The sequence below is a fragment of the Eulemur rufifrons genome, chromosome 24 (assembly GCF_041146395.1).
Source record: "Eulemur rufifrons isolate Redbay chromosome 24, OSU_ERuf_1, whole genome shotgun sequence".
In the NCBI taxonomy this organism is placed as follows: Eukaryota; Metazoa; Chordata; class Mammalia; order Primates; family Lemuridae; genus Eulemur; species Eulemur rufifrons.
Genome location: NC_091006.1, coordinates 10280375 through 10293546, shown reverse-complemented (window position 1 = coordinate 10293546; position 13172 = coordinate 10280375). Strand labels below are relative to the sequence as shown.

The 13172-nt window shown below is 56.7% G+C and overlaps 1 protein-coding gene across 2 annotated transcripts in view; it reads right to left on the bottom strand.

The window, feature by feature from the left end:
- The window catches only part of MARK4 (microtubule affinity regulating kinase 4), a 29368-nt gene extending 19696 nt beyond the window's left edge, over positions 1–9672 (bottom strand). For both annotated transcript variants that reach the window (XM_069456768.1, XM_069456769.1), the window contains exons 1-7: positions 9595–9672; positions 4522–4722; positions 2502–2555; positions 2300–2348; positions 1576–1641; positions 1423–1493; positions 398–454 (exon numbers count right to left, since the gene is read on the bottom strand). In XM_069456768.1, coding sequence (XP_069312869.1) covers positions 398–454; positions 1423–1493; positions 1576–1641; positions 2300–2348; positions 2502–2555; positions 4522–4722; positions 9595–9645 — 549 coding nt within the window. In that variant the 5' untranslated portion in view covers positions 9646–9672. The remainder of the gene's footprint in view (positions 1–397; positions 455–1422; positions 1494–1575; positions 1642–2299; positions 2349–2501; positions 2556–4521; positions 4723–9594) is intronic.
- Positions 9673–13172: the final 3500 nt, after the last annotated feature.

The window sequence follows — 13172 nt, the reverse complement described above, 5'->3', positions numbered from 1 at the left end:
CCCCGAGGGCAGGGTGACTCTGGAGCTCTACAGTCTACATTCTCGAGGATTCCAGAATGCTCTAAGGTCTGAGAGACGCCAAGGCCCCGAAGGCGCTGAGAGTGATGAACTCTTTATCACATCTCAGCGTCCTTGTCCCACACCCACGCGACTGTCGGGGACACTTTGTTTCTTCCCCCTGGTTCACTCCTCCTGCCCCTCCTGCCCACCTGTTATCACAGAAGCCTGGGAAAGAGTCAAGGGGCTCCGGGTGATGGGGGAGGGTGTGAGGAGGAGAGGGTGGGGGGATTTGTGGGAGGGTACAGGGGAACCATGCAAGGGATGGGGGCGGGGAGAAGTGGGGGCGCCTGTGGGCTGAGCTGGGGTCCCTGAGGTCACTGTGGGGTGGGGGGCTTACCTTCAGGTCCCTGTGTACAATGTTTTTCTGGTGACAATAGTGCACAGCCGATACAATCTGGAGGGGGGGAAGGTCAGTCACTTGTGGCCCCCAACGCCCTCAGCCTCCGTCAGTGGCCCTGTGAAGCCACTTACAACCGAGCCCCTGGACCCCAGGCTGCACTGAGGCACAGGCTGAGACCCTGGGGCCCCACACCCTCGGCTGGTCACAGGGAGAGGCGCTCGTGGAACCTGCACAGACACACACCTCCACCAGGACACCCAGACACCCAGGGACATCGGAACCAAGACATGGAGATGAGCCCCCTCCTGACTTTCACACCTAGAAACTCCCATGAGAATATCATACACTTGTAGGAGGACAAGTGGCCCCAACTCACCAGGGCTCAAGCCCCTCATACCCAGGACAGCTGCGTCAGGGCAGCTGCCTAGTCTCAAACTGACACCCTAACACCCACACACCTGGGCACCCTCACATCAAACACCTGGGAACCCCCACACCTGCATGCCCCTTTGCTTACTTACAAACTTACACACCCCAGCTGGGCCCCCTCTTACCCAGCTACCCAGCCTGCCATACACCCGCTTACCCACACACCCACACACCTACATACCTGGGCACCCACATACCTATTTCCCATGCATCATCTGATCCACACTCTAACCACACACCTGGCACCCTGGCGCCTGCATGTCCTCTTACCACACACCCATGCACTGCGAACACCCTCAGGCCCACACAAGCAATATCTGCGCACCCAGGTGCCTTCACACCTGAACATCCTCTCACTCACCCAGCTGGGCACCTGCACACCTACTCCTGGACATCCTCACACCTGGGCGCACCTACACCTGCATAGCCTCACACCTGGGCGGCTGCGACACCCAACTCTGCACCTTCACCAACACCCAGATTTAAGCCCCACCCTCAGGTCTCTGGCCAGCCCAGACCACACCCAGCTCTCAGACCGTCTCCCCAGGGACCCAGGCACCCCCCTCCACCCCAGCCTCAGCCCTGCCCCTGACCTGTCGGAACTTGGCTCGGGCTTCCTTCTCCTTCATGCGGCCGTGCGACACGAGGTAGTCAAACACTTCTCCTGCAGGGCAGAGGCAGGTAGGGTCAGGGAAGGGGTGCGGCGGTCAAGGGCGGATGGAGGCAGGGGAGGGGTGGGGTCTCACCGGCACTTGCGTATTCCATCACCAGGTACAGTGTCTTCTCAGTCTCGATCACCTCGAAGAGCTTCACTGCAACAGCCGGGGTGGGGTGGGGGGTTAGGTGGGAAGAGACCCCGCCACCTATACTCAGCAACTATGGGGATGTGCCAACCATATTGCCCCTACTCAAGAACCCTCCATGGCTCCCTACTGATGGCCAGATTTCCCAAACTCCTCAGCCTCACTTTGCCACCTTTTCCACTTGCTCTTGCACAAGAACATCAGCTCAAGGCCAAGGATTTGTGTCCCTTGCCCGGCACACAGCAGCTGCTTGGTCAATAGTCACCGAGTCAATGAATGGATGAGCGAATGCTACAGCCACGTCCAGGACAGCCTAACTCCCCACTCTGACTGATGACAATGATGACAATGCCACAATTGATGAAAATGCCCAGACCAGCTCCCGTAGCTCAGGCCTGAACTAAGCATTTCGATGCACGATCTTATCCGGTTCTCACAGTGACCTTGTAATAAGCCCTCTTATCACCCCCACTCCAGCAAGAGAAAGAGAGGCTCAGAGAGATTAAGTGACTTGCTCAAGATCACACAGCAGTGATGCTACTATGAGAAACTAGGTCTCTCTAACTATTTTATAATCACTGCCCACGGCCCCCCACCCCGATTCTATCCTTTCCCTAGTGCCCTGGGTAGTGGCCTGCCTCTGATCCCGCTCCCTTCCCCTCCTCACCGATGTTGGGGTGGTTTAAGCCCTTCATGATGCGGACTTCTCGGAACAGCTGGGCACGGCCGGAAAGGAAGACAGAGAAGAGTGAGGGCAGGTGGTTTTGGGGATTCTCTCCCCTGCCAGGCCGAAGTGGGAGGGGTTAGGCAGGTCACCCAGCTGTCCCCGGAACCTGGCCCCCACTCTGCTGCCTCTCCCTGGGCCTCACCTTCTGCAGGCTGCTGGGGTTCAGCTGGGTTTTGTCGATGATCTTGATGGCGACCTAGAAGTGGAGGAAAGAAGCGGGGAAGGTCAAGGTACAGGGATCCTTGATGTGGGGGAGGTTCTCCAACTCAGATCACCCTGGGATACCATTCCTTTGCCCCCTCTCCCAGAAGAGCCCTCAATCTGGGCCATTCCTAGGGGATGGGGCAACATGGGCCTCAGGGCCTTTGCACATGCTCTTCCCACCGTCTCCAAAGCTACCCTTACTGCTGCAGCGAAATATCTCCTATTCCACTGTAGGGCTGGGACAAGGCTACTCCAGAGGCCTGTGTTAGGGTGACCAAGATCTTGAAGGGATCCCTTTGTTAGGGCATCTCAGATCATTTATCCATCATATCTTTGTTCTGAATACACGAACAGTGGAGTAACAACCAGCTAACATTTACTGAGCACTCACCGTGTGGTCTACGTGCTTTATCAGTGAGAACTCTTTTAATCCCTCATGACAACCCTACGAGCGCTAGGATTATTCCCATTTTACAAGTGGGGAAACTGAGGCACAGCATGGTTCAGTCACTTTGCCAAGGTTACATGGCTAGTAAGTTGTGGGCTAGATTTGAACTTATGCGGCCTGATAAAATCTACCTCTTAAACACTTAAAACTTTAAAAAATATATATATTTTTAAAGAGCTTTGAGCTAGCATGGGGGAATAAATCAGAATGTTATTGGTTAAGTTTTCACTTTGAATTACACATTGGGGTAGAGCATTGTAAGTTTTTCAGTAGTGAACGACCTTCAAAAGTCTTAATCCAGCCCTGGATCTATATAGTTTGCCCAAAGGGGTTTTGGGGCCACGTCCCCAAACCCCCCAGATCTACTGGATTAAGGAACTCTTGCCCTGGGAGGCCTCGTTCCCTCAGAAGCTGGTGCTCTCAGAAACCCCTGGAGTCCTGTACGCGATCCACATATGGAGAATGCTGTGTCTGTGTGGGGGACCGGGTCCCCGGCTTCCCTCACATTCTCACGAATGGGTTTTTTAAAAATTTGCCAAACACTTTTTTTATGCCAGTATTGAGACGATCATATGGTTTCTCTCCTTTAGTCTGGGAATGTGGTGAAGTACATGAATAAATTGCCAAATGAAAAAGAACTTTGCATTCCCGAGATAAACCCAGCTTTGTCATCACACAGCTCTCTTTCACTGATTTGCCAGACTCTAGTTAATATTTTAAGATATCTGTATCTATGTTCGAGAGTAAGACCGGCCTGTAATTTCGTTTCTTGTCTGTTTTTGCTCTTACAGCCAAGCTAGCATATAAAAATCAGCTGGACAGTGGAACCTCTTTCTTTAGACTCTGGAAGAATTGGCATAACATCTGGAATTTCGGTAGAATTTGCCCATAAAACCCTCGGGGCCTGGTGTCTTTTGTGCGTGTGGTGGAGACAGCATGCGGGCAGGGGAGAGTCCATCCAGGGCAGAAGAAATTGCTCCAGTCATTTCTCTAAAGTTGAAGGGGAGTGCAGAGGAAATCATGAAACCACCCGCCATCTTTTTTTTTCATTTAAGTGTGAGGTAGAGGCTTCGTATCCAGGTTACGAGGTCTGGGTGGGCCCTTTCTGCAATAGTATTGCCCTACTCAGCACAGACGCCCACTCTGGAAGGGAAGGTGGGGAGAGTGAGGCTGTGTGTAACTGAAACACAACAGGGATAAACCTGGTGTGTTCTCAAGATCACTGGAAGATTTCAAGGAACCGCCATTAAAACCGGGAGACAGCCCCAGGTTTATGCACAAAGGCCACGTGCATCCTTAGAAATGCAACATGTGGCTCTGACTGCGCTACAGATAATTTGAGGGATGCCTGAAATTTGTTTCTCTTTTTCCCAATGGGGTTGTTCTGGGCAAATCTGAGATATTATAACCTGTCCCAGCAAATGAGGGTCGACCCTGATCTCTACCAACCTCCTCCGAGGCTCTGGTCCTGCAGGGCCCTGCCCTGAGCCTGCCCCATCCCCGTACTCACCTCCCGACCGGTGAGGATGTGCCGAGCCAGCTTGACTTTGGCAAAGTTGCCCTTCCCGATGGTCCTCAGCAGGCGGTAGTTGCCCACGTGGGGCTGCTCCTCGGGACAGGAGGCGATGGAGTTCCGGCAGCGGGCACCCAGGGAGCGGCTGGACCAGGACGGCCCTTTGTCTGAGGAGCGGCCACTGCCCAAGGTGCCATGCTGGGCGGGGGAGACGGAGCGTAAGCTGTCCAATCCTGCCTTCAGTGGCACCCGTGGGCTGGGGCAATGAACTCTAGCCCTGGTCACGAGCCCCTCTGTGGCCCTTTTCAAACTCAGGCCGTAGAGAACCACGATGCCTTTGGATGCTCCACCTCTCTCTACAAAAAGATGCCTCTGGGAACAAAAGCCCCAGGGTCCCCAGACATCAGGCCTCTTCTTCACCCCTCGCTGCAGTCTGTCTACCCTCAACTTCCTTTTTCAGTGACAGGCCTACCTCGGGACACTGCAGGTTCATTTCCAGACCACCACAACAAAGTATCGCATCGCAATAAAGCAAGCCACACGAATTTTTTTTGGATTCCTAGTGCATATAAAAGTTACGTTTACACTATGCTGTAGTCTCTTGAGTGTGCAATAGCATTATATCTGAAAAAAAAAAAAAACGAGCATACCTTCATTAAAAAATATTGTATTGCTAAAAAATGCTAACGATCACCTGCACTTTTAGTGAGTCATAATCAAAGATCACTGGTCACAGATCACCATAGCGTAACAATAACGAAAAAGTTTGAAATATTGTGGGAATTACCAAGATGCGACACAGGGACACAGTGAGCACACAGCGGTGCACAATGGTGCCGACAGATTTGCTTGACGCGGGGCTGCCGCAAACCTTCAATTTGTAAAAAAGTGCAATATCTGCGAAGTGCAACGAAGCGCGGGCGGTACGCCTGCACGGGCGCCTCCCGCATCGCCACGGTAGTTTATTCTGAATGCTGCAGCCTTAGCCCTAATCAACGCTCGGGCTGGACTCAACGCTCCGCCACGCCAGCACTGGGCCGGCCATCCTATTTATCGGTCACTGTCTCTGCTCCAGCCCCAATTCTACTCCAAACCCAAAGGTCAACATTTTATTCCCGGTTTACTGTCCCTAACATTTTATTTCAATCATTGTCGCCCCAGATTGGGCTCCAAACATCGCAAGCAAGTCTTTCATTTTGCCCTAAAGTCCTGGTTGAGTCATTGTTACCTTTTCCTTCCGTGAGAAACATTGTTGCTTCCACAGCCCCATGATCCCCGCCCTGACCTGCTGTCTCCCACACCACCGCTCCTCTCTGTCCCTGTCCCCGACGTTCTGTTCCTGCTGTCCTGTCCCTCCTGGGCCTCTCTCCCCCGCAGGTCACCTGCCTGCTCCGAGCTGCCCTGGCCTGATTGCGAGCCCCAGGGACTGTGCCTCCCTTTCAGGCCTGGGGCCCCGGGTGCCAGAGGCCTCGGACAAGACAGCTCTGCCCTCCTGCCGGTCCCAGGGCTGGGCGGGAAACACGCGGACAAAGGGAGCCGAGGAAGAAAGTAAGTCGGGTGGCCAGTGGGCTGGGGGCCTGGCTCTGGTCCTTGCAGGAAGTCTCTGCCAGGCCACTTAACAGCGATGACAACCAACATTTAATGAGTGTTGGTCACTTATGCAATACAATGCCACGTACCACATTATCACTCCCATTTTACAGGTGGAGAAACTGAGGCCCAGAGTCGGGATCCGAACCCAGACAGTCTGTCCCGGAGTTGAAGCTCTTCACTTTCTCCCCACTATATGCCGCACGTGCCCGATCCATTTCTATGAAGCAGCCCGTGCTAAGGGCCACGGCCTGTGCGATGACCAACTCACCCCACATCTAATCCCCACTGACGGAGGAACCTGCTCCTCCGAGCTCCAAGAAGAGAAACCGAGCCTCAGAGAGAAGGTGGCTTGTGAAGGTCACACAGTTCATTCCCAAGGGGCAGAAAGACAATCCCCCCCACGGCCGGGCAGTACCAAGCACCGCGGCTGGGGCTCCAACCACGCGCCCGCGGCCCACGGTCTCCAGTGTGGTTCCAGCTATGACCCGCACTCTCCAGACAGGGACCCCAGGGCTCAGGCAGGGGGAGTACCTTGCCCAAGGTCACAGGGCAGACGGAGGACGGCGCAGAGTGCCAGGGATGCGAACCTGGGCCTGCTGACTACTCCTGAGCGCTGAGCTCTTTCCCACCTCCCACCGGGCGGGCGGCGCACCCCAGGCTTCCTCCCAGGGGAGGCCGGGAGGGGAGGTGGAGATCAGGGCACAAGGCCTCCCGTCCCCACCGAGATAAGGGCTTGGAGAAGAATCCCCATCAGGTGGCAGCAGGGAAGCCAGCCGCAGATGGGAGGGCGCCCCACGGAAGGCAGCATGGCTGCTGGACCCCCGAGAGGGGCAGCTGGGGCAGTGGGTGACAAAGGCCCCAGGGGCTGGGGGCGGGAGCTAAAATTGGCCAGCACCACCAGCTGGCCTGGCTCCCTCCCGCCCGGCTGGCGCCCCAACACTGGGGCCTGTTGCTAGGGAACCTAGGGAGGCTGGCCCCCTGGTGGGGGGCCCTGGAACTTGGGGTGGGGGAGCATGACCCCAAGTGGCTGTGGCCACGGGAACCAGGTAGCAGGGGTAGGGGTTACAACCTCAGATCCCAGAGGCAGACAGGTGACCCCCTGCCGGGACTGACAAGCATGTCTTCCTGACTAGAGTTGGAGGACAGAGAAGGGATTAGCCATCCTCAAATCCCCTCCCGGCACACTTCTTAACAAAAAAAGGGACAGCGAGTCTCCATGTGAGCCCCATTTTACAGACAAGGAAACCAAGGCTCAGAGAGGTGAGGTCACTTGCTCGAGGTCACACAGCTAGGGAGAGACAGAAACTGGGCTTCACCCAAGTTCACCTGAATAATTAGACTAATAGTAATGACAACAATAGCAGCTACAACATGCTGGCCCAGTGCACCTTACTGACATCACCCCGCTGGCTCCCGAACACACCCCTGCCAGGGAGGTGCCATCATCGGCCCCACTCAGAGATAAGGAAACTGAGGCTCCAAGCTGGGAGGGAATCTGCAAGCTCACTCAACAGCTAATGACAGCCCTGGCTTGCAAATCCACGGGCCATGTGACTCATATCCACAGTCCCAACAGCAGCGACCATGTGGAGCACTTCACTTCCTATGTGCCAGGTTCCCCCAAACTGAGTAACCGTCCGAGGGACTCCAGTGCTCACCCCTAGTTTCCAGGGCAGGAAACTGAGGCTCGGAAAGGGAGAACGAGCAGTCAGAGGACACACGCAAACCAGCCGGCAGTGCCAGCATTTGAACCCAGGACCGTGGACTCCCTGACACCTCCCAGTAGTGACCAGGGAAGGGAGGCGGGTGGGCATTTCACCACACTCCGAACTGGAGTCTGGCCCATAGCAGTGACGGGGGGGGGGGCAGGGGGGAGGGTCCTGCGAGAGGAAGAAGGGGCAAAGATAAATCTCTCTGGTGGGGACCTGGGGCAGGGGAGGCAGGGGAGGGGGCAGGGACCTGGCAGAAGGCCTGGGCAAAAGGGACAAAGACCTCCACTGGAGAGGAGGCTGGGAATGGCTGGGGGGCGGGTCTTTAGAAGCACTTAGAGTGATCAGAAACATGGGACATGGGGGCAGGGGGGTCTCCCTGGGACTGTCCGGGTTGCAGTGTAGGGGCAGGGGAGCCCAGGAATGGTAGAAGTGACAATGCCATAGGGGACAGTGGAAATCAGAGGCCAGGAATCGCTGGGACTTGGGGGGAATCTCCTAGAAATCAGAGAAAGGGGATCCTGGGAGCAGTCCTTAAAACTAGAAAAGGGGCTGGGGGCCTGCTCCATGGGGGAAGGGGCTTCCTAGGCAAGGGGCAGCCTAGACAAATAAGGGCTGAGCCTTACGGGAAGTCAAGAGGTCTAGAAATTTGGGGAGAAGACTTCCAACAGATTGACCCCAAGAGAAGAGGCTTAAAGCCAGGGCAAAACCATAGACTTCAAGTCCAGGAGTCTTCTGGAAGAAGGATGTGGGGGCCAGGCCCTGTGAGCTGAGGAAGGCCTCGGAAGCTGAGGAGGGGGCTTCCTCAGGAGGCCAGACCCCCAGCAAGGAAGGGGGAGGCCCTGGGGCAGGAGAAAGGATGGCAGCCTGAGAGGAAGGGGCCTGGGCTCAGCCTAGGAAGGAGGTCGGGAGGCTGGGGTTTGGGGAGGGGGCTTGCCTGAGGCTGAGGAGTTGACAGAGGGAGGATGAGGCCCGGAGTCAGACTGGTCCAGGGCCTAGAAATCCGAGCCTGGCTGGGTGGGGGCCTGCAGGTTGGAGGTCAAGGCTTCCTGGGAGAGGAAGAGACCAGAGAGGGTCCAGGTGGCATCTGGGGGCCCCAAGGTCCTGGGATCCGGGGACAAGGCTGCTTGGAAGATGGGGACCAGGCCTGGGAATGGAGAGACCTTGAAGAAGCCAGAAAAGGCCCTGGGCCCAGGAAAGGTGGAAACCAGGTTCCTGTGAGGGTGTCCACAGGGGCCGGGTGGGTCCTGGAGGAGCAGAGGGCTGGCAGTCAGAGGAGGGGGGTGCTGGGTGGCCGGCTCCTAGGCTCAGACGAGGAAGGCCCGAGCCGGAGGCAGGACAGGGCCAGGCCTTGCCGGGAGAGGGCCAGGGCTGGGCCTTGGGGGGTCAGGGGCCCTGCAAATCCGGGAGGAGGCGAGTTGTCGGAAGCAGACGGCCTGGAGGGGAAAGGGCTCAGAACACGCCAGAGAAGGGAGGGGCTCCTGGAAGCAGGGGAGGGGGCTTCCTGGAGGGAAGAGTCCCGAGCGGAAGCGGTCTGCACAGGGACAAGAGAGGGGTCCCGAGAGAGGGGCGCCCCCAGGGGTCGGGCTGGGCTGAGGAGGTGGGGAGGGCCGAGAGGCACGGAAGTCCGGGAGGGGGTCGGGAGGTGGCGAGCCGGGTCGAGCCCGGGAAACACGAGTAGGGGCTCGCGGGGTGAGGGACACGGCGGGGTGAGGGGTTTGGCGGCCGGACCCAGCCAGGGCTCCCCAAGGGGCCGGGCCCCACTCACCGTGTCCGAGTTCCGATCGTTGCCCGGGGCCAGGGCCGTCCGCGAAGACATCTTCTCCGGGTCCCGGGGGGCAGGGGCGGCCGGGTGGGGGGGGCGGGGATCCTGGGGTCCCCTCTCTTCCCCTCCCCCCCCGCCGGCCTGGGGACGCGAGCTCAAAAGCTGGGCGCCGTGAACGCCCGAATCCGCGCCGCGGGAGAGGGGGCAGGGCGGGGGAGGGGAGGGGACGCCGAGGGTCCTAGTGGCCCCGCGCAGCTGGGGCCCCGGACGCCATGGGGGGCGGCGGGCAGTCGGGCTGGCGGGCTGGTGGGGGCCGCGGAGGGGGCGCGGAGCCGGCCCGGGCGGTGGCGGAGGGAGGCGGCGGAGGGGCCCGGGAGGAAGGGACGTCAGGGGGAGGGGTGGCCAGGGCGGGGCCGCCGAGACCCCGCCCCCCGCCGCCGGCCCTTAAAGGCGCAGGCCCGGGCTGGCCGGGGGCTCTGGGGGCGGAGGCAGGTCTGGGCGCGCTGGTGGGGAGCGTGTTCCCACAGGACGGTGGCGACTCACCGGAGAAGAGAGAAGGGGAGAGAAACGCCGGGGCAGAGCGCCAGAGACGCAGAGAAAGTAGTGAGAGATGTAGAAAGAGAGACAGAGACACAGAAAGAGAGAGACGGGGATACAAAGGGACAGAGAGACTCGGAGACAGACGGAGGGAAGGGCAGAGACTCAGCAGGATGAACAGAGTCGAAGGACAGAAAGAGGGAAATGCAGGGAGCAAAAGACAGAGTGTGGGAGGTGCAGAGAGACCGAGAGATACAGAGACAGAGAGAAACAAAGACTGAGACAGAAAGAGACAAAGAGATACACGCAGGGACGCAGAGATCTGTGGGGCAGGACCCAGGCGCCGCGCACCCTCACTCCGGCCCACCCTCTCCCCCCCACTCGTGGGGCCCACGAAGCTCTGCACGGAGGCCTAAGGGTGCGAAGGGGTGGCCGGGTGAGGCGGAGGGCCTGGCCACTGCAGGGACTGGCTGACCTCCCTAGTGATGCTGCCCCAGACCCCAGGGTTGGGGCTGCAGTGTCCTCTCCGCTGCACCCCACCTGGGGTCTGAGAACCCTCTCTGTCCAGCTGTGGGACCTGGGGGCAGGAACTTGCCCTTTCTGGGCCTCACTTTTCCAGTCTATAAAATGAGGAGAAGAACCCCCATGGGACTCCCGGGCAGGGTGGATGCAGGGGCAAAGGAACCCCGTGCGGGCATCACCTGCAGGACACAGCCACTCTCCAGATGGGCACACAGACCTTGCCGAAGCCACACAGTGCTGTGGGGACCACCCATGTCCTCTAGACCAGGATGGGATGAAAGAAAGAGGCTTTGCGTAGTCCTGGCCCCGAATCATACAGTCCTGGGATGGGCTCTGTGCCCTGCTCCACCCCCACCCTGGTCTCTCTGACCACCTTCTTGGGCCTCAGTTTCCCTTTCTAAAGAATGGGTGTGTTGGTAACAGGAGTGCGCTGGCGCTGGCTCAGGCGAGCTGATTGTCAAACAAGCTGATTGTTACAGTCTCAGGAATTTTGGAACTGGTTAACCACAGCCATCATTAGAAATTAAATTATGCAAACATACAATTAAATAAATTGTATTAATAGTACAAGTAATACATACTCATCATGTCCAAATTATTTGACTACATTTACTATTATCTGTGATTGTGAGGTTATTTACATGTATTTTACCTGCATAGTGAAACTACCATATGATGGTGGGCTACTGTGCGTCTCTCCTCCAAAAACGCTTTGAGTGACATCACCTTGGTAGCCTGGAATTAGCCATGGTGGGAATATTTACACCATGGAAATTGGCAAAAGCTGCAAATCAAGGCTCTCCAACCCCCACCCGCAGAGAGCTGGTTGTTAAACATTAACTGGTTGACACTATCACCTACATAGAGTCATGGAGGCTTCCCCTATGCCAGGCTCTGAGCACTTTATCCTTCCTGCCACCCCATGAGGTGGGGCACATCGTTATCAACTCCATTTGCAGATGAGGCCCAAGGAAGAAAAGTCACACCTGAAGGTCACACAGCTAGTGAGTGGCAGGGCTGGCATTTGAACTTCAAGTGCCCCCAAACTCCAGAACTTGGACTTTTAACCACTATGGTTTCTTGTCCCTGAATAATAATAGAAGCAACCTCAGGCTGCGACAATCAATGAAAATACATAAGTAAAGCACTTCACAGGGGGTCAAGTTAGAACTTCCTATGTAGGGACACTCTTAGTCTTACTCAAAAAATGGGACCTGAGGAGTCTCAGGGATGCAAGCAGAGAAGGAGGAGTTAAAGATAATGTTCTAGAAGCACCCAGGGGCCCTGGAGGGTGAGGGATGGGACGGAGGGGCTGAGACCCTCCAACCATGTCCCAGCCTTAGCACTGAGACCTGCAGTTCCCCCTGCGCCACACGGGGGCAGCAGATCACCTCCCTGCACACGTCTGCATGTCCCCACATAGGGCACTCTTTGGGGCCCCCCCTGGCTCACCTGTCCCCAGCACTGTCCCCACCCCATTTCCCAGATGAGGGGACTGCGGCTTACAGAGGGGGTGGCTATAAATGGATGAACCTTGAAAACATTGTGCTATAAGTGATAGGAGCCAGTCACAAAAGGCCACAGAGTGTATGATTCCATTTACATGAACCATCCAGAACAGGCAGGTTCACAGAGACAGGAAGGAGACGGTGGTTGTGGGGCGGGGGTGGGGGGTGGGACGGGGAGTAGGGGGGAGTGACTGCTAATGGTGTGGGGGTTTGTTTTTGGGGTGACGAAAATGTTTGGGAATTAGGTAGTTGCAACGCTCGCCACAACTTTATGAATCTATTAAAACCCACTGGTCTGTATGGTTGCAAAGAGTGAATTTTATGGCATGTGAATTATATCTTAATAAAAAAATTAAATTAAAAAAGGGGTGAGGTCTGACATAGATCACAGCCTGTGACAGGCCACTGATGATCACGGGTCCAAGCTGTGAAGGCTGTTGAGGGGAGACAGGGAAATGGGGGGCAAGGCCTGTTCCTCCCCCTCCCTTTTTGGCCACCTAACCAGCCCCTCCCCCACGGCCTATTATCTGGAGAACTCAGTCTTGAACTGAGGCCTTCAGCCCTTTGAATCTTAAACCTGGGTCAGGTCCCCAGCTGCTGGGATTGGGGGAGGAGCTGCGATCCTAACACAGACCCCAGCCCCAACTTTGCCTAGGCTGGTGATCCCTCCTCTCTCTCAGGTTGTGCCTAAACCCAAAACCCAGCCTTTAAAAGTAAGCCTAGGCCGGGCGCCGTGGCTCACACCTGTAATCCTAGCACCCTGGGAGGCCGAGGCGGGTGCATCACTCAAGGTCAGGAGTTCGAGGCCAGCCTGAGCAAGAGCGAGACTCCGTCCCTACTAAAAATAGAAAGAAATTATATGGACAGCTAAAAAATATATATAGGGAAAAAATTAGCCAGGCATGGTGGCGCATGCCTGTAGTCCCAGCTACTCAGGAGTCTGAGGCAGGAGGATCACTTAAGCCCAGGAGTTTGAGGCTGCTGTGAGCTAGGCTGACGCCACAGCACTCTAGG